The sequence below is a fragment of the Gobio gobio genome (assembly GCF_949357685.1).
Source record: "Gobio gobio genome assembly, chromosome: 15".
NCBI lineage: Eukaryota > Metazoa > Chordata > Actinopteri > Cypriniformes > Gobionidae > Gobio > Gobio gobio.
Genome location: NC_137108.1, coordinates 29,378,052 through 29,396,716, shown reverse-complemented (window position 1 = coordinate 29,396,716; position 18,665 = coordinate 29,378,052). Strand labels below are relative to the sequence as shown.

At 38.1% G+C, this 18,665-nt stretch overlaps 2 protein-coding genes across 7 annotated transcripts in view; one reads left to right on the top strand and one right to left on the bottom strand.

Annotated features, from left to right (window-relative positions):
- The first annotated feature begins 73 nt into the window (after positions 1 to 73).
- rnf41l (ring finger protein 41, like) lies at positions 74 to 7,796 on the top strand. 4 transcript variants are annotated; one of them, XM_079837996.1, is made up of 8 exons: positions 77 to 225; positions 1,675 to 1,781; positions 4,774 to 4,980; positions 5,108 to 5,247; positions 5,619 to 5,645; positions 6,845 to 7,007; positions 7,089 to 7,209; positions 7,289 to 7,765. In XM_079837996.1, the coding sequence occupies exons 3-8, from the start codon at positions 4,775 to 4,777 to the stop codon at positions 7,532 to 7,534; spliced, it is 903 nt and encodes a 300-aa protein (XP_079694122.1). In that variant the 5' UTR covers positions 77 to 225; positions 1,675 to 1,781; position 4,774; the 3' UTR covers positions 7,535 to 7,765. The 4 variants fall into 4 exon arrangements, with proteins under 4 accessions (XP_079694123.1, XP_079694122.1, XP_079694121.1 ...); XM_079837995.1 differs by having other exon boundaries at positions 7,283 to 7,760; XM_079837997.1 differs by lacking the exon at positions 5,619 to 5,645 and having other exon boundaries at positions 74 to 225; positions 7,283 to 7,796.
- The window catches only part of virma (vir like m6A methyltransferase associated), a gene marked incomplete at its 5' end in the record, with an annotated part of 36,540 nt that continues 25,540 nt past the window's right edge, over positions 7,666 to 18,665 (bottom strand). The window contains 18 exons of one of the 3 annotated variants that reach the window (XM_079837992.1): positions 7,666 to 8,156; positions 9,281 to 9,424; positions 9,533 to 9,879; positions 9,965 to 10,131; positions 10,774 to 10,870; positions 11,874 to 12,034; positions 12,150 to 12,266; positions 12,343 to 12,475; positions 12,759 to 13,238; positions 13,385 to 13,620; positions 13,843 to 14,387; positions 14,712 to 14,805; positions 15,016 to 15,098; positions 15,273 to 15,427; positions 15,632 to 16,156; positions 16,593 to 17,766; positions 17,979 to 18,209; positions 18,528 to 18,656. In XM_079837992.1, the coding sequence (XP_079694118.1) occupies positions 7,972 to 8,156; positions 9,281 to 9,424; positions 9,533 to 9,879; positions 9,965 to 10,131; positions 10,774 to 10,870; positions 11,874 to 12,034; positions 12,150 to 12,266; positions 12,343 to 12,475; positions 12,759 to 13,238; positions 13,385 to 13,620; positions 13,843 to 14,387; positions 14,712 to 14,805; positions 15,016 to 15,098; positions 15,273 to 15,427; positions 15,632 to 16,156; positions 16,593 to 17,766; positions 17,979 to 18,209; positions 18,528 to 18,656 (5,003 nt within the window). In that variant the 3' untranslated portion in view covers positions 7,666 to 7,971. The remainder of the gene's footprint in view (positions 8,157 to 9,280; positions 9,425 to 9,532; positions 9,880 to 9,964; positions 10,132 to 10,773; positions 10,871 to 11,873; positions 12,035 to 12,149; positions 12,267 to 12,342; positions 12,476 to 12,758; positions 13,239 to 13,384; positions 13,621 to 13,842; positions 14,388 to 14,711; positions 14,806 to 15,015; positions 15,099 to 15,272; positions 15,428 to 15,631; positions 16,157 to 16,592; positions 17,767 to 17,978; positions 18,210 to 18,527; positions 18,657 to 18,665) is intronic. The other 2 variants (XM_079837993.1, XM_079837994.1) reach the window with 2 other exon arrangements.

Here is an 18,665-nt window from a genome sequence, read left to right as displayed (position 1 = left end):
TTCCCCGCGATTGGTCGACACGCTACGTCACATAAAGAGGGTGGAGAGAAGGAGCTTATGAGGAGCAAAAATCAACAGTCAAGAGAACAGTGTCAAAGAAACCTGACAGTAAATATTGTCTGCAAAAAAAATAAATAATAATAATTAATCCATCAGAGGTAAATGAAGCAAATACAGAAGACGTCTGAAAAATCTGATCCCTGTCAAGCATCACTTACCAACCAGGCAAGTAGGCTACTCAGTGCAATTTACACATTATTAACCCTTACTTGTTTTGTTTTAATTCATGTACATTATACAACAATCATGACCATGCAAACAGTTATATCTTTCACATTACTTAACAACTGTTTACTGTTTTGTATGTCTTTGATTCAGTCCAAAATTAAATCAGACTTAGATCCTTGTCTTACATTAATTTGCTATCATTCATGCTTTAGATTCATATTAACTGTAGAGATACATATTCTACTTGCAAGCAGTATACTCTAATATGTCAGGCAATTATTATTTCCAGTCCTGGAAATTATATGGAAAACTAAATCTTAAAAAGTATAGTGTCTATAGCATATATATATATTTGTTATGCTCAATATCTAGTAATTGTTCTTTGCGAGTAAAGTATTAAAATAAAAACACATTTGAAATGATGAATGACTGGAAAAGTCATGTAAATTCATTAGTCAAAATGTACAGGAACATTGACTTTAGTCATTTTTATATATGGTGCTGATTTTACTGTTTTGACTCTTGCATGTGCACAGATGCACATCTGCTTGTGTTGTGTCAATGTTTTATATACCGCTGCATTTCTAAAAGTAAGGCTAGTAGCTAGCCATGTAGAAAATAATCCAATCAGAGAGTGGGAAAGCGTAATCCTGTGTAATCCCAGCACAGCCATGAAGAACAGAGCTCTTTTAGACAGTGAGAGTGCCCAGACATAAACACAGCAGCACAGACAAACTTCCTCTCCTTCATAAAAGAATTCATGATTATTGTAGTATTACCTGTCAATCTGTAATGGATTATGCATTTAACTGGAGCTCCGCATTTTACAAAAGCAATAATTTAGCGTTAAATGCTCGAGCCACAAGCCTCACATGGCCAGACAGGTGCGGGAACACTTGTAAAGGTCACCTGTTATGTTTAGGCGGTTGTTTTTGAGGAATGTGTACAGGATGTCAATGAGGGGGGAAAAACATCTTGCATTTAATCTCAAATAGGCAATTTATTTATGAGTTGTTGTTTTTGTTTTTTTAAGTTTACTATTCAAAGACACCAGAAATATCCCTTTGGATGTGTAGGATATTTGTGTTGTCAAATATGTTTTTTTTTTTTATGTGTATCTGGTGCTGGTGTGGCCCTCTGTGTATTTGTGTGTGGGGTTGCCAGGTGCTTTAGTTTCATTTGATCACAGAACAAGAGTTTCCCAGAGGGTTTCTCTGAGTCTAAGGGATCTCGACCGGTGTGTGTTGAGTTCTTGCAAATTTGTTGGACATTAGATGGTCTGTTGTACAGGTTGCTTAGCAAAGGTGCCTCATAAATTGCATTCCACACAATTTTATACACATTAAAGGGTCTATTTCCTAATATTTAGCATAAATGAAGATGGCACACTGATCTCAGATCCCTTGTGAATTTCTACACTCGTAACCCCACCCACTCATGTTTCAGTCCTACAACAGCTGCCACCTGGCTGTTTCTATGGCAACTGACCAGACCATCTTCAACAACCACACCTGAGAGGAGAGGGGGAGAGAAGAGACCACAGACTCTGTCAGGTAATGTCATTTATATATTTATATATATATTTAAAATATTTTAATTTGTTATGCTGTTAAGCGTACATTAATAGCCTGTATGTTTTAGTGTACACATACAGTAAATATTTAAACGTCTTACATTTTTTAATGCAAAATAAATATTGTTAACTTTCCGTTTTCAAAGATTTACGACATTTACCACAAATCTATTGTTTATTTTAATGAACAATAAAGCTTTTTCTTACATTTTTGCACTAAGGTTTAAGAAAATTTTACAAAATAAAAATAAAGTAAATGTTTTGCTACATTTCTGTTTTTAAAAGTTAAATAATAATAAAAAAAAAAAAAAAAAAAAAAAAAATATATATATATATATATATATATATATATATATATATATATATATATATATATATATATAAATATGCAAAATATGTCATCTTTGTATTTTTTTTTTATTATTTGGATTTAAAAAGGAAATCAAATTAAGCGTTGTTTTCCATTATATTAATGTAACTTGTTATAACCATGCAGGGTTCCCGCGGGGTCTTAAAAAGTCTTAAAATGTCTAAAATTAATTTCTTTTAATTTAAGGCCTTAAAACGTCTGAAAAACGGCCAGATTTTCACCCGAGGTCTTAAATTTAATTTAGTTAGGTCTTAAAAAAAAGTGTTATCCTCGTTCATTTCCAGAAATGCTGGCTGCAGAAAGTTATTAATGTTACACTGTAGCAAAAAAGTATCGAATCGCGAAAGCGGAGCTCAAAGTGGAGCTCCAGAGTCTTTGCTGCGCCGCCCTCAGAGCGTTCGTTCGGTGTGTTGTAGTTCTTTCTGGGGGTGTTGGTACACGTACTCGGTGATAAAACTACAAATCCCGTGATAAATGCAATTACCTGCCCGCAAAATATGTCTACATTTAATAACGTTGTATTTTTCTGGACAGAATGAGGCAGACATGCATTGTTTTATATTAATCTAAACAGTGATAAAGACTGCACTCAATTAGCACTGCATACCTTATTATTATGAAAATAGTGAAGGCTTGAAGAACTCAAATACACCATATGTTGATGCAGTCGTGTTTATTGTCTTCGTTTCATCAGTCAAAGCGTTTCTATCTTCAGTTTATCCTACATCGCTAGCTTCACGTTAGGGCTAATGATTACTTCTCTAAGGCAAATGTGGAGTTTCTGCTCGAGGGCGCCTTCTGGCTTCCAGTTTGAATGAAAGTTTGGGTAACAAATATGAAAAATAATACTTCTCTCTAAATAAATTTATATGACAACCCATATGTTTTTCTCCAATGTACAGTTTTCCCCCCACAGTGGATGCATAAGAGGCTCATATTTCATATTAAATACATAGACTTTAAGAAATTTATATCACAGATAAAAAGCAGAGAATTTCTTTATTTATATACAATAAATCTTTAGACCGTTATAATGATTTTTAGTCATAGGCTGTCTGCATATTAACAGGTAACCCAGCAGGTTTTTTTTGTAAAATAAGTTTTCTGTAAAATATAAATGTTTTTTTATTAGTATTATTATTATATTGTTATATTTATTCTTAAATACTCTATTTTTTTTTAATAATTAAAATGTTATTGTAATAGTAATATTTAAAATTTAGTTAAATATTTGTATTTATTGAATATAATCATTATTATTAGTCTCGTTAATATATAAACATTAATACATAAAATGCATACACTTTTCATTTGTAAAAAAGAAAAAAAAGATTTTGCATTTTTACCAGATTAATCGCAATTAGATATCTTCCCCAAATCGTGCATCCCTAGTTTATCCTATCTCCCTAGTGCATCCTCTGTTCAATCTCTTAGGCTATTAATATGCTGTTTTGTAATCTATTCTATTTGAGGGCAAGTTTGTTTTAGCCTATTTTCATTTTGGGCCTAAGGTTTTGGGCATTTGGCACGTTGTTGGCTGTGGAGGGTTACTAATGTCATTGCTTTATTGCTTTTTTTATTATTTCTTTGATTTAAATAATTTTGGTAATGCGTCGTATAGGTCTTACATTTCAATCTTTATGGTCTTAAAATGTCTTAAAAAGGTCTTAAATTTGACTTTCTGAAACCTGCAAGAACCCTGACCATGAGACAACTTTATGTTGTTATAATTATTTAGGTAATGTAATAATTTTTGTAAAAATTATAATATATATATGTATTTTAATTTTTCAATGTAAAATACATATTATTGTTACATTTCAGTTTTCAAAGGTTTAACATATTTAGCAAAACATTTTCATTTATTTTGCTGTAAAGTCCCTTTTTTATTTTGCTAAATGTCTGTTTTTAAAAGTTAAATAAGAAAAAAAAAAAAAAAAATATATATATATATATATAAATATTGATATGCAAAATTTGTAATCTTTGTATTTTTTGTATTATTTGGATTTAAAAAGGAAATCAAATTAAGCGTTTTTTTCCATTATATTAATGTAACTTGTTATAACCATGAGACAACTTTATGTTGTTATAATTATTTAGGTAATGTAATACATTTTTTTTAAATTATAATATATATATATATATATATATATATATATATATATATATATATATATATATATATATATATATATATATATATATATATATATTATAATTTTTCAATGTAAAATACATATTATTGTTACATTTCAGTTTTCAAAGGTTTAACCTATTTAGCAAAAACTTTTTCATTTATTTTGCTGTAAAGTCCTTTTTTTATTTTGCTAAATGTCTGTTTTTAAATACTTTATTTAAAAATTGCGTGCCTTGATTATGTGTAAATTATGTAATATTTGTATTTTCTGTATTGTTGTATCCATCCATCGATCCATTCTCCGAGCTGCTAATCCTCTGTAGGGTTGCAGTGTTTTATTCGATTTTAAAATTAAATTAAATTAGGCATTTTCCCCATTATATTAATGTAACATGTCTTAACCACGAGGCAGCTTTTTAGTTATTATAATTATTTTACTGTGTGCGTGTGTGTCTCCTCTAGGATGGGCTACGATCTGGAACGCTTTGTAGGCTATGTAAACGAGGGTCTGCTGTGCTGTGTATGTCGGGATGTGTTAGAAGATCCTCTGCAGGCTCCGTGTGAACATGCCTTCTGCAGCACCTGCATTCACGGATGGCTCATCCACCATAACAGCTGTCCTGAGGACCGCTTGCCTTTAGACATCACACATCTACGCCCTCTATTCAGGTACCACAGATGTATTAAGCACCTGTACTTGCAAAAAATCACTTCCGATAACTTTAATGTTAATTCATTTTATTGAATCATGCCTATTACCTATTCATATGACATACATGTGTGTTGTGTGTTACAGATACATGAGGAATGATTTAGCAAGGCTGCAGGTGAGGTGTGTGTTCCGGCCACAAGGTTGTGAGGTCATATGTGCCCTGGAGTCTATTCATCGGCATGAGCAGCAGTGTGATTACGCTTTGCTGAACTGCAGTAATGCAGGTACACATAAACAAGCATTTATATATAGCCTATAACTATATCTTAGTACCTGTACTCACACTTTTTTTGGCAGGGGACCGGTGGCTACTGCCTCTTTTATACATACTATACAAAGCGCAGATGAATGAGTGTTGTAACCGCAAGATAGAGCGCCTAATGCTCAGTAATCACATCTTTAATTATTAATGAGGGACCCCCTCAGGCAGCCAATGAGGTGAAACGTTTATCTCAGGGTTAATACAATTGAGTAGTTAATGAGCTAACAGAGGTAGATTCTTGCACATAATAGATATGTATTAGTTTCAGTAAACCTAATGCAGCATTCCCTAATCCTTCTGTTTGTGTGTGGATGTATGTATTTAAATATGCAGGTGACGAGTACTTGTGTTACCGTTGTGGTAGGTGTTCTGTGTTTCATGTGTGTTTTACAAACTCTGTGTGTCTTTTTCTTTAACAATAAGGGTTTTTTTCCCCCACTTGCCCTGCCAATATTTTTATTGGCTTGCCAAAAATTATACATTTCAAATTTGTATTCATTTATGTTTTTGTATTAGGATTTGAAACAAATAATTTTTATTTTTTCGTATTTAAAAAAATATTATTCACATTTATTTTTTTTCTTCACAAAGATAATAGCTGGACATACAGTAATTATTATTGTACAGCAAACTCAAAGACAGTCATAAATTCATAAACATTTGGAAACTGCTTGCATATACTACCGTTCAAAAGTTTGGGGATAGTAAAAAAAAAAAAAAAGATTTCTGGTTGAATTTGTTTATTCAGCAAGGATGCATAAAATTGATCAAAAGTGAGAGTAAAAGCATTTATAATGTTACAAAAGATTTCAATTTCAAATAAATATTCGTCTGAACTGTCTATTCATCAAAGAATACTGAAAAAAATCAGTTTCTACATAAATTTTAAGCCGCACAGCTATTTTCAACATTTTTCTTGAGCACCAAATCAGCACATATAATCACAGAAATATATTTAAAAATAAAACAAAGTTTCACAATATTACTGTTTATGCTGTATTTTTGATCAAATCAATGCAACCTTGGTGAGCATGAGACATCCTTCAAAAGCATGCAAAAATCTTACTGACCCCCAACTTTTGAACAGTAGAGTATATTTAAAATTGTTATAAATGTATCATTTAGATAAAATATTTAGATTTATCATTTTAAATGTATAGTTTTAAATGTATTTAATATTTTAAAAAATATTTTACATTTCATGTTTATCAAATGTTAAGTTTCCTTCACAAAGAGAATTGGCAGTAACATTATACACAATAATTAAACAGAACACAAAGGCAGTCATAAATTCATTAACACTTTGGCTGGAAAATGTTGGCATGCATGGGAAAAAAATATTGATTGGTTTGTAGTTTTCAACCCATTCTTACAGTAGCAGTACCATCAAATTTTGACAAATCCTCATTTGTCAGCCAACTAGATCATTTTCACTAGGGCCGTCCTTATTGATCAGCCCTGCCTCTTAGATTCTTCCAACAATATTTCTCTGTGCATGAACATTTGCCATGTGCCAGGGTTTCTTCTGTCTTTGTCAATGTTTCTCTGCATTCGTTCAGGCTGCCCAGTTCAGGTGTCGCGGCGCTCTCTGGAAGCTCATCTGTGTGTGTGCGAATACAGCAGTAGAGTTTGCGCAAGCGGCTGTGGATACACAATCCTAAACAATGAAGAGGTCCAACACAACTGTGTATCAGAGCTACGAGCTGAGCTGGACATGCTCCGGTAGAAACATACTGCTTAAGTCATATGAATTGTGACCATGTAAATGCTGTAAGGTTAGAAAAACGTCTGTGTTTATTACAGGGCAGAATTAGACTGCAAAGTCGAAGAGGTGAGGCATGAAATGGAATCTCGTTTGGATTCCCAAAGACGACACATGGTGCAGAAGGAGAGTTTGCTGAGGAGTGAAGTGGACGAACTTAAGGTGCGATACTTTTCACATCGACAGGCTTTTTGTGTGTGCAGTAAGTTGCTGACAGGTGTGTGTTTGTGCAAAGGGCCAGCTGTCCCGCGTCATGTCAGACGTCCGCATTTTACTGGGTGCAGAGAGAGCGCGCAGACAAGAGCTAGAGAGGGCAGAGCTTGAGAAGGCAGAGCTTCTTGAACTTTTAAAAAGGGAGGGGCTCAGGCCAGCCACACCCTCTGAAGCTGCAGCTCCGCCCCCTGCTGAGGTGCAGAGAAAACCAAGCCCACGAAGCCTAGCTTTGGACTGCATCAAAAGGAAGAATAGAGAGGTGACAGTTATCTGAGGATGCTGATTTTCACAATAGAACAGTAAAGGGAACACACTTCTTGGAACTCATCTTCTGTAAACTGAATGAGTGCTCTGAGACGGGCCAGGTGCTAAGATTAAACCAAATTGTGTAATTTTTTTTTTTTTGGTATGTTTTTAGAATATGAGAGGCTTGTTTTCCAATTTAAAAGAGCAACATAGATGCATTCTGCTACATTTGTTGATATTAAAACAATTTTGACAAATTACACTGTGGATTGTTCTATAAAAATACACTCAAACATATCCTCACAAGAATTTAATCATATTTAACAGTTTTAAAAATGAGAGAAACACAAAACATGACAATGATATACACAATATCAGTCGGTGGTTGCAACAGAAACAGCAGATCCACATCCTGATTGGTCCTTTAGAGCCTGGCGGCTGAGTCTGCTTTGCTCAAGGCAGCGTTTAGCGAGTAAATGAGCGGACGTGTCGGCCCCGTCCGCCTCCGCTTCCTCCACTGCTGAACTTCCCTTGACCACGTCCACCGCCACTTATTCCACCTCCTCCTACATTAACTCCACCACTCAACCAGGACAGGCCTGTCCCTCTGCCTCTGTTGGCTCTGTCTCGAGGAGCCAATCGGTAAGCACCTGAAGAGTTAGGAGAGGGGGGTCAGTATCTGTTTGGTAGAGCTGTAGGGTGAGCTAAAGAGCCATTTAAAACATTTCATTCATTAGTTTGCAACTTTAATGATTATAAAGAAGTCACTAGTAAGGGAAACAGCCAGAAGGTGGCACTATCACCAACAGTCAATGCTTAAAGATATATATAACTCAACTCTTATTATTTTTGTCATATTTAAATACTATAAATATGGTTGAGATATGGTATATATATATATATATATATATATATATATATATATATACCATATATATATATATATATATATATATATATATATATATATATATATATAAATAAATAAATAAATAATTATAAATGCATCACTTAAGTTTAAAATAGGGCTTGAACAATATTTTTTAATAGTGGCTTAAATTATATAAATCAAATTAATATTATACATTTTTATATTCTATAAATATAGTTAAGCTATACAATTTTAATAGCCAATGCCTGAAGATATGTAATTGAATTATCATTAGTATATATTATATACCATAAATACTACAATACATATAAAATAAACATTGCATAAATATTTTATTATATAAATAATTATTTAAAATAGGGCTTTTTTAATAGTGGCTTAAAATATATAAATACATTTCATATTTTATTTGTAGTTAAATGTAGTTAAGCCACATAATAAATATAAACAAACCTAGTTATTTTAGATTTTTAAATAAATTGTACTTTATTAAATAATTGAAATATAAATTAAAATTGTTTATATAAATATATTATGTAAAATTATATAAATTATTATGAAGTAGAAATATTTCCAAACAGAAAATGTGTGTTACAGTATCTGTTTATTTTCTACACATAACACAAGGGCTGTCGGTAGATTTTAGAAGTGACACAGTGGAACTAGTAAAATGACTTTTACTAGTCAATCAGTCAAGCAGGCATTGTCATCAGCAAATGCTGAAAATCCCAAAAAAGTAAAATACAAACTAATCTGCTTGGTCAATATATTTGGTCTTGTTTATCTAAGAACCTTATAAGCTGTCAGTGTCATGTTTAATGGTTATTAAATAGCTATTTTATATTGTTTCTATATTATTTAAAAAAAAGGATGGGGGCCTACCTGTAGGTGGCTGTCTGGAGGGCAACGGTCGGGTGAAGTTGCTTTGTCCTCCGCGAGGTTCACTGTAAGTCCCTCTGTGAGTGACAGCTGTCACCGGAGTGCTCCAAGTGGAGCCACGGCCACCTTCGCGGCGTGGATAGTTTCCTAAAACACACAAATTATTTGAAATTATTTTTCACAGGTTTAATCAGCCACATGCAAAAAGGAGTACAGAGTATATATATATGTGCTGAATTAAACATATGCGTGTACCAGCGAGCAGAACACTCTTGGGGGCTGGTGGAGTGAAGAAGCGTGTGTGACTCTGGAAGCCTCTCCCTCTGGTTCCTCCAGTGAACAAGCCTCTAGTCGGTGGTTTGGCTCCTCCTCCCTTTGGTGGTCGTTTTGGCAGGGTCATGCCGGTGGGCGGACCAACATCCTTGAACTCTGCGGCAAGGAAATCATCTACATGCATGGAAGGAGGCCGACTGGTGTTCTGCTTGCGCTGGCGGAAAATGTCATGTGGTCGATTGAGCTGGCCAAATGCACCACGGCCCCGACCCCGAGGGGCTGCCATGATATGAGCTCGTTTTGCAGGCTCCACATAATCTGACTTCCCACTGCAAACAAAGAAAATGATTTGTAGCTTTATAGAGTTTATACATTCAAGGTAAAATAGTAATCTCTGACTAGAATGGTGTGTACCTGGATGTGATGAAGGTCTCATGTTTGTGCTTGCCCAGTCTGAAGCCTTTGGTTGTTTTGCTGTGTCCTGGGGAAGTGGGTTCAGTGAGGAACGATCGTTCTAACTCTGCCTTCAGGTCTAAGTCTGGACAACACTGCTGGGCCAGAGCAACTAGGTCTACTTTCACCTGTGGCACATACATTTACAATGATCACATGAACTAATAAAAATTAAGAGTAACTTAAAGGGTTCACCCAAAAAATTACATTTCTGTCATTAATTACTCACCCTCATGTCATTCCAAACCAGTAAGACATTCGTTCATCTTCGGAACTTAAATTAAGTTGCAACGTGGTGCTTACGTGAATCGCGTAGGAGGAGATTGTTGAATAAAGTTTTTTTTGTTTTGTTTATTGCACACAAAAAGTATTCTCGTTGCTTCACAACATTAAGGTTGAACCACTGGAGTCACATGGACTATTTTAACGATACCTTTACTACCTTTCTGGGACTTGAATGTGGTGGTCATTGTGTTGTTGTCTATGGAGGGGTCAGAAAGCTCTTGGATTTCATCAAAAATATCTTAATTTGTGTTCGACGATCAACAAAGGTTTTTCGGGTTTGGAACGACATGAGGGTGAGTAATTAATGACAGAATTTTCATTTTTGGGTGAACTAACCCTTTAAGATTCAGATTCACAAAAGTTGACTCCAATTAAACTTCCTCATTCATTTTACCTTATAACAAGTTTATTTACCTATCAAATCGTTTAAATACATATTTTATGAACACATATATTATTTGTTCCTTCAAACACATGTTCCTCACCATGTCTACTTCTGTCTCCAACTCATCTGACTGGAATGGAGAGAACCACAGGGCCTTTAACTGCTCGTCCAGGACATCTGAGAGAACATAAACTGTCCTGAAGGTAGAGAACATGTGAGCAAGGGGAAAAAAGAGAAACATTGTAACATGGTTGGAGACACATTTTCAGGATGCAATGATACAGAATTTTATCTGGATCAAGTATTAACATTAAGCACAAGGAATGTTTAAAGCTACAAAAGTACAAAATCAACTAATTGGTGGGTTGCCTGACCTTTTTTTTTATTAAGTGGCCTGTATAATTAGGCTGCTTTCAGGTTCACTTGACCACATATAGACATATTTCGAGGGGGCGTTTAAATAAGGCACATTTTAGTTTAAAAAACAGCTAGATGCACAACAGAAAATAAAAGCGATAATTTACTTTGCATTTTTTGCCTTTATTGGGTCAGGACAGTACAGCGACCTGACAGGAAGCAAAGTGGGATGGGATTGAGAAAAGACCACAAACTGGGATTGAACTCGGGTTGCCTGATGTTCATGTCAGAATGCTACCCACAAAGCTATCGGCTCTGACAACTATTTTTAACCTAAAAATCACAACATTCAGGACACTCAAAAAAGTGTGCCATTGTAAACATGCAACTTTTCAAGGGTTTTTACCATGTAAACAGATTAACTACTAAAACGCTACTAAAAGTAGAAAAAAATATACATAGATGCACGACTAGTCTGGAGCCTGACAACTAATTGACAATTGTGACCCATCCCCATTTAGTACCCTAGTAGTTGACTCACTACACTTATTTTAGTACCGTTGAAATACTATAGTTCATAGTTATTAATATTTCTAATTTATATATATATTTTTAGCTTTCATTTTAATTTTAGTTTTAAAAGTTTTACACATTTTGTTGTGGTTTTAAAAAAATATATATGTCTATATAGTTTTTTTAAATTAATTTTTATCAAGTTAAACAAAATGAAAATGAGAAATATTGCCTTGGAAACCATTTTATTTTATGTAGCGATCTTTTATGGTTTTATTTTTAGATATTACCCTGTCACACACACATAATTACTCTCTCTGTCCATATTACCTGTGATTGAACTGTGTCTGAAGGGGCTCCGGTGCAGGTAAAATAGGCTCAGTTTCAGGCTCTACATTAGTTGGGGCATCTCCAGAACTTTCGATAATCTGTCGCAGTCCAGCAACATTCTCAAGCAGAGTTTCCAAAGACTCATCCTCCTTACAGAGCTTCTGCATACATGGGGAAATTATATAGAGTAGGAGAAGATTAATATAAGCGTCTCCTTTTATGCATGCTACAGGGCACAGCTTAATTATGATGTATAGCGTAAGCTGCCAAATTTACCGTGATATGTTTCTCCAGTTCTGATAACGGATGCTCCCCTGAGTCCTCCTTCCACTGCAGCAGCTGCTTCATGTCGCTCACACTAAGCGCCAAAGATCGACTGTCTATGTCTTCATCCTATAGAGCAAAAAGAATATATATATAGATGCATACACACACAAATAAATGTGAACTGATTCTGTTGTCTGCCTACCATAGTTTCACTGTTCAGAATCTGTCTCAAAAAGTCGAAAAGGGCTGAAAGAAGCTCAGATAACTCTTTATTAAAGGACGTGATTTCCCTGCGGATCAGAGAGGAAACGGCCAAGCTGTGTTTTTTCAGAGAGCTGGAACACAAACACAAGAACATTAAGCACACATATCACACACACAAATATTTTAAATGTTAATATTACTGAAAAGAAGTCTAGGGATGCCACGATAATTATTTTCATGTTATGGCTGATAACCGATAAAAAGACAATCTAATCTAAAAATGTAGGCATCCCAACATTATAATGTACAGTATGAAAAATGGTTATTCCTTATGAGATTTGCTAAAGATTACATTCAACTGTGTTAAAAAATATATATATTTTAAGAGTTAAAGTAGAGAGAAATGACTGACACCTTTTGAGGTGATAGAGACCGTAGTCGTGCTCTGTGAGAAACATCATGGTTCGCAGACATGTGAGCTGGAGCGCGTAGCTGCTGTGTGCATTTCCCAAAACTTCCAACATCCCATCACATATGCATGTCATCATGTCTCTGGTCGGCAGCGCGTTAGCTAGCTGCTCTGCCTCGGACACTGACGCTTCACCCGAGCCACTCACGACCAGCGACACATCCTGGTCACAGAGTGACTGAAAGATGGAAGCAGTTAATTCAGCGTTCTGCTGTGCAGACAGGCCGGCATCTGTGGGTAGGACAAGCATGGCAAGCATAGAGGGAAGAAACTCTGATAGTTTGTCCTCCACTTTCCCATCATTCCGCCCCTCAATGCGTGCAGACCCACTCAGCAGAGCCAACAATGCCGCCTTGCAAGCCCGTTGAGATGCCAGCGAGTCGAGGAGGGCTAGTACCCTTAACAAGCGTGAGCCAGCTGCCTCCCTAAACACACAACACACAATCCATTTGAGCTGTCTGGAATTTATACTAATCCATCCACAACTGAAGTAGCAGGGGCTTGATATCTCATTAAAACAAATCCTCAAACTATGAACAAACTGCCCTTAATGTGATGAATGTGGTCTTACTGTTGCATTTCCTCCTGCAGCTGCTCCAGCAATGTCCTCATTACCAGAGTCGCAGTGGGTGCAGCAAGATCGCAGAGTTGTACACACACACGACGGAGCATGGAGAGGAGAGGCGGACAGTTGCTGACACACACGCACCTTAGCACTTCCTGTAATACTCGAGCCTGTGCGTGTAAGTGCACACTCCACAACTTTCGTGTGTTCATTGCAACCCCGATGTCTTGCACTGATAGTGCCTAAGAGAGGAAGATGGAAGGAGATTAAATTAATTAAACTATTTTCCATAGATTCTTTTAAATAATGATCACAATAGATATGGAAGCATAAACTTGCTGCCTTTAAAAGAAAAAAAAAAGTCGCTAGGCAGCTAACTAGTGTTTGGAGCAGAGCTCCTGTGTGTGGGACAATCAGCAGCTAGCAGTGACAGGTGCTTGTAGCCGTGTATGTGTGTTCAGTACCTGTGTGGTCTGCATGGGCAGAGGCAGAGGAAGCAGTTCTGACAGCATACTGAGGCTGCTGTAGATGTTCTCTGGAGCAGTCAGTATAGAGTTCAACACTTCCTTCAGCATCAGAGACCAGCTGTTTCCAGCCACGGTCTCCTCTGATCCCGTCTCCTGTTCACTAACCGCATGTGTGAATGTTAACATTATCTCGGTCACGTCTCCCTGGATACGCAGCTCCTCTGCATCAAGGCGACCGGTTGTCGGGGTGGAGCAGAGGATCTTGTGAAGGGCGACACAGACGGAGGGCACACGCACGTCACGGAACTCACAGGTTCCCCCGCACAGCAGCTCTGTCAGCATGGCTCGGATGAGTCTCAGCGAGCAGGAGGCCACTGACAGCATCATGAGTCGCTGCGCTATGGGACCCATTGGCCCATGCAGTCGCCATGGCAGCAGCAGCAGTGATGTAAGCTTCTGGAGGACTTTAATAAACGTGTCCATGCCCTCTGCACTGAAGAGGGCTATAATGGCCTGGTTCCATTTCAAGTCTTTCTGCTGACCTGCACACACAAAAGGAGCCATGTCAGGACACATAAGCTATTATTTTATTGGGATTTACTAGACAATTTCAATAGTCAATACCAGAATTCTCTATAACAATTTAGATAATGCATAATATGCTGCTGAATACATCTAAAAATGTACAGTGGAAGGCCTGTTAAATGCTTTTATACTGCACTTGTAAGCAATGTTAGGTGCATTTATACTGCAAAGCCTAACACACACATCTGATATTTTTTACACATTTAATTAGTTTTTGTCATGTCTTCATCTGTTCAGTATCTTGCTAAGACAAGCAAAGTTAAGATTAAGGAATACAGTACCTGGCACAGTAGTTGGAGGGCAAGTAATGTGGCACAACACTCTGAGAGCACTTACAAGACCCACTCCATCTGCTGTCATCAAGTTCTCCAGATTCTGACAACAGAAACAGCAAACCTTAGTTACTACACCATATTTAATAATACATGACATCTTTATTATGGTGTGACCCAATCATATGAAAATAGCATTTGTGTGTTTGAGTGAAGGAGTTACGGTATTTTCTGATGCCTTGATCAATGCCTAACATAAGATGGGCATGCATATTGTAACTCATTCTCTATAATCTGATGTTGATAAGCTCACCTGCTTTATGTACTCAATAAGTGTAGGAATGCCACTGATATCATAATGTAATTTTTCAAGTGGCTCCATCCACTTAGACAGCTCTGAAAAACACATTTAATCATATAGGTCAGATGTGAAAGTACTTACATTTACAAATATTATAAAATGGCTTTTAAGGCCTTGGGGGGAAAAAACACTCTTCTTAACAGAACATGGAACTGGTGGTTTGGCTGACATTGAAGTGTTTTTGTGCTGCAAAACAAAAGAAGGCTAACCTTGAAGCTTGGCATTGTTTTCATCAGCTTTGCAAACATTAAGTAGTGGAGAGGCATAGTGCTCCATCATACGGAGATCACCTGACGTCTGAATCACCAGCAGTACAAGCATACAAGCATAGTTATATGTTACAGACTTCCTTGCTTTGCCTTCCCTAAGAGAGTGAGAGACAATCAGCAGGTTAGAAAGAACAAGAAATATTAATGTTAAATAAAAAATGACTACGGAGTGCCCTCTCTGTAAATGCCCCATTTGAATTTCTTAACAACCTCTGTATATGGTGTCAAAAAACATGCATCACATTTTTATTTGTCATCATTAATCAGACATTATTTCAACCAATGTCATATATTCTTACCCTTGGCCCTCCTTGGCATGGAACTCTACCAGGTTGACCAGACAGCTGAGGTTATTATCCAAGCTGAAAGCGTGCGCAACCGCGTTTCGGCCTGTGCTGGTAAAGCTAATGAGATACAGGCTGTGAAGTGTTGCCAAAACATCTGGATTATCTCCATCTTCAAGCTCTGCCCCATTCAGCTCAGCAATACCCTGTAGTGCATGTAGAGTTTGCATAAGCCAGACCCAAAAACCATCGTCAATTGACCCCTCTCCAACTGCAGGAGCATCTTCAGCTTCAACCTCTGAAAGGGGTGTCAGTGGAGCCAAGTGAGAGGGTGGGGTCAGATGAGTAAGGGGTGTGAGGAGACGAAGCAGCAAATTGATGGTTTCGTGCTGGCTTAGGAGGAACAGGAGACCCTGTTGGGACTGGGACAGGAAACGCATCAGCTCTCTGACAGCCTGCAGGACTCCGATGTGAGCACATGTAGCCGGATATGACAAAACAACTGCCAGGGATTCCAGAAGGTGACATGCATGCATGTATCTGTAAAAAATAAAACATAATTAAAGAGATGCTATATATTTGAACTTAAAGGAACACTATTGTAACTTTTGGTTAATAAACAAAACTGCATGCGTCTTGTGGAATAACACTGTAGCCAGAGCTACTTTTCTCTGTTTACGTATGACGAGTTATGCAGGTACTGGTAGGGCTGTCGCGGTGAAGGAATGTCCCTTGCTATGATTCCGAGTGGCTCAATATCACGATATTATAACTTTTTAAAATGTATTTTTTGCTGTATAAATAAGTGTTACAATGTGATCAGCAGGCACAAAGATGTAAGAAATTCACATTTGGAAGATGGATTCATACGTACTCGTTCATCATTATAAACATTTTGTACATTTTAAACACAAAAAGGTAAATAGTGTAGCTTTAATATCAATTATCATGAGTTTTTTAGCCACATGATACTGACCTGTACAGTGTTGGATAGGGATCATCTCGCTCTGGTGGCCCAGTAATCCGTGCATTGGTGGGGAAAGCTTTCCCAGGAGGCTGCACCATACAGTGCGGTGCTGTCTCCAGCAGGTGGAGCAGTTCCTCCAGGAGACCTTGCAGTCTCTCTAGGTCACCTTCTGACAAAGAGGCAGATTCCAGCAAGGTATCGATGTCCATTGGGCTTTCCCGCTCTACCTCTTGGGTTTCCCTCTCTCTCTCATCTCCTTCCCTCTCAGTGCTTTCTCTCTCGCTCTCCTCTCGCTCCCCCACCTCCCCCGTGGCATGCCGTTCAGCCCAAATGCTGGCTGTCCTCTGCAGGTCAGTCAAAACCTCATAAAAATGTCCCTTATGTAAAATAGCTGCACCTGCCGTTGCGACACGTACGGTCTGGTCCAACAGAAACAGATCCAGCAGACGCTGGTAGCCACTTGTTCCATCATTGTCATGGTGATGGTCTCTGAGCAGCGCCTTAATGCCCTGGGGCTCACTGATGATACTGTCGAGAGAGCGCAGCACGTAGAGTTTCAGAGTGGAGGAAACATGCTCTGCAAAAAGCAAGCCAAGGAGGCTGCCAACAATCCCTTTCTCCAGCAGATCCTGCACAACCTGGGCACCACAGTCGGCCAGGGCAGAGGCCAGTTTGGTTCCTGCTTTGAGCTGGCGCAGGTTCAGAGCTATGGGCTGTGCCAGGGCAGAGTCCAAATTAAGAGCTTCACAGCTCCAGTCGACCAACCGCTTCAACTTTCCGCTCAGCACATCAGGGTCCTTTATCGAGAGGAAGCTCAACCCTTTAACTAGAAAGGCAGGGATTTCCTCTAATGCAGTTACCCATCCTGCCCCTCGCTCTGCCCCCTGCCCCTCCCCCCAGGCCTCTAACAGCTCTGAGAGTTTAGCGGCAGACTCCGCCCACGAGGAGCTCGAGTCCTGGACGTCTACCGTTTTGAGGCGTTTTATCTCCGCCTCATATCGCGTGATGTGCGGAGGGGTGAAGTGCTGGAGGGGTCGGAGGTCACGCTCATACGGATCGTACTGAACAGTCGGTAGTGAGGCGAGGTCCTCAGGTGTGTAGTCCAGGTCAAAGGCAGGCAGCTTGAAAGCCCCACTCTCCAAATCTTCCTCATCACTGGATATCTGCTCATATCCATCATCACCTGTAGACAAAAAAAACAAACACATCACACATAAGTTGCCTTTCCAAAAGCGCAAATGGAAATCAGAAAATCTGTTACAATGTCACTAGCTTAGCAAATCTAGCAAGTAACAATTTCAATCAGGGAGCATTGTCCTCGCAAGTGAAATATCTGGGTCATTTTTTCCACTGAGCACCTGGTTTATTCACCCTCACTCCAGTGCAACTCCTCACCTTCTGCATCTTCATCCGTCACCTCATCACCCACTTCATCTTCCTCATCATCTTCATCCCCCTCGCTTCCCTCAGACGGCACATCTTCATCCACCTCATCATCAGCCGGTCCCTCGTCGTCCTCCTGCTCTGCGTCTGAGTAGGTCTCATCAGCAGGAAGAGACCCTCGCTCAGGTGAGACAGGCTCCAGGTAATCATCACCCTGTTCTGTGCTCTCCACCTTCACTGGACCTAAAGCACAGACACACAACAAAGTTCAGTGCTCAGCACTACTTTTTTCAGTTTAAGGGTCAGAATAGAACAAAAATGCAAGAGTAAAAATGCTAAAAAAATATATAGTGGAATCCATTTCTTCATTTAAACCAGGTTTAAATATTGAGCAGAGAAATATTGACATAAAATGAAGAAATAAGATTCTCTGAAAATTAAAACCTTTAATTCCACTTTTCACTCATGTGTTATAAAAAAAATATTAAATTAGGAAAACTCAAAACAGAAGCACATTGATCGCCACTGTATATATTCATAATCTTTTCCACATGGACATACATTGACCAGGTGCAGGTAGCGCCTCCTCATCATCGTCGTCTGGAGGAGGGGGTCCTGGTGGGGTCCGTGGCCCTCTGGGTTGTGGTCTGGGCGGGCTGCCGTTAAACTGCTCTTCATTCTCCCACTCTGCTAGAGATT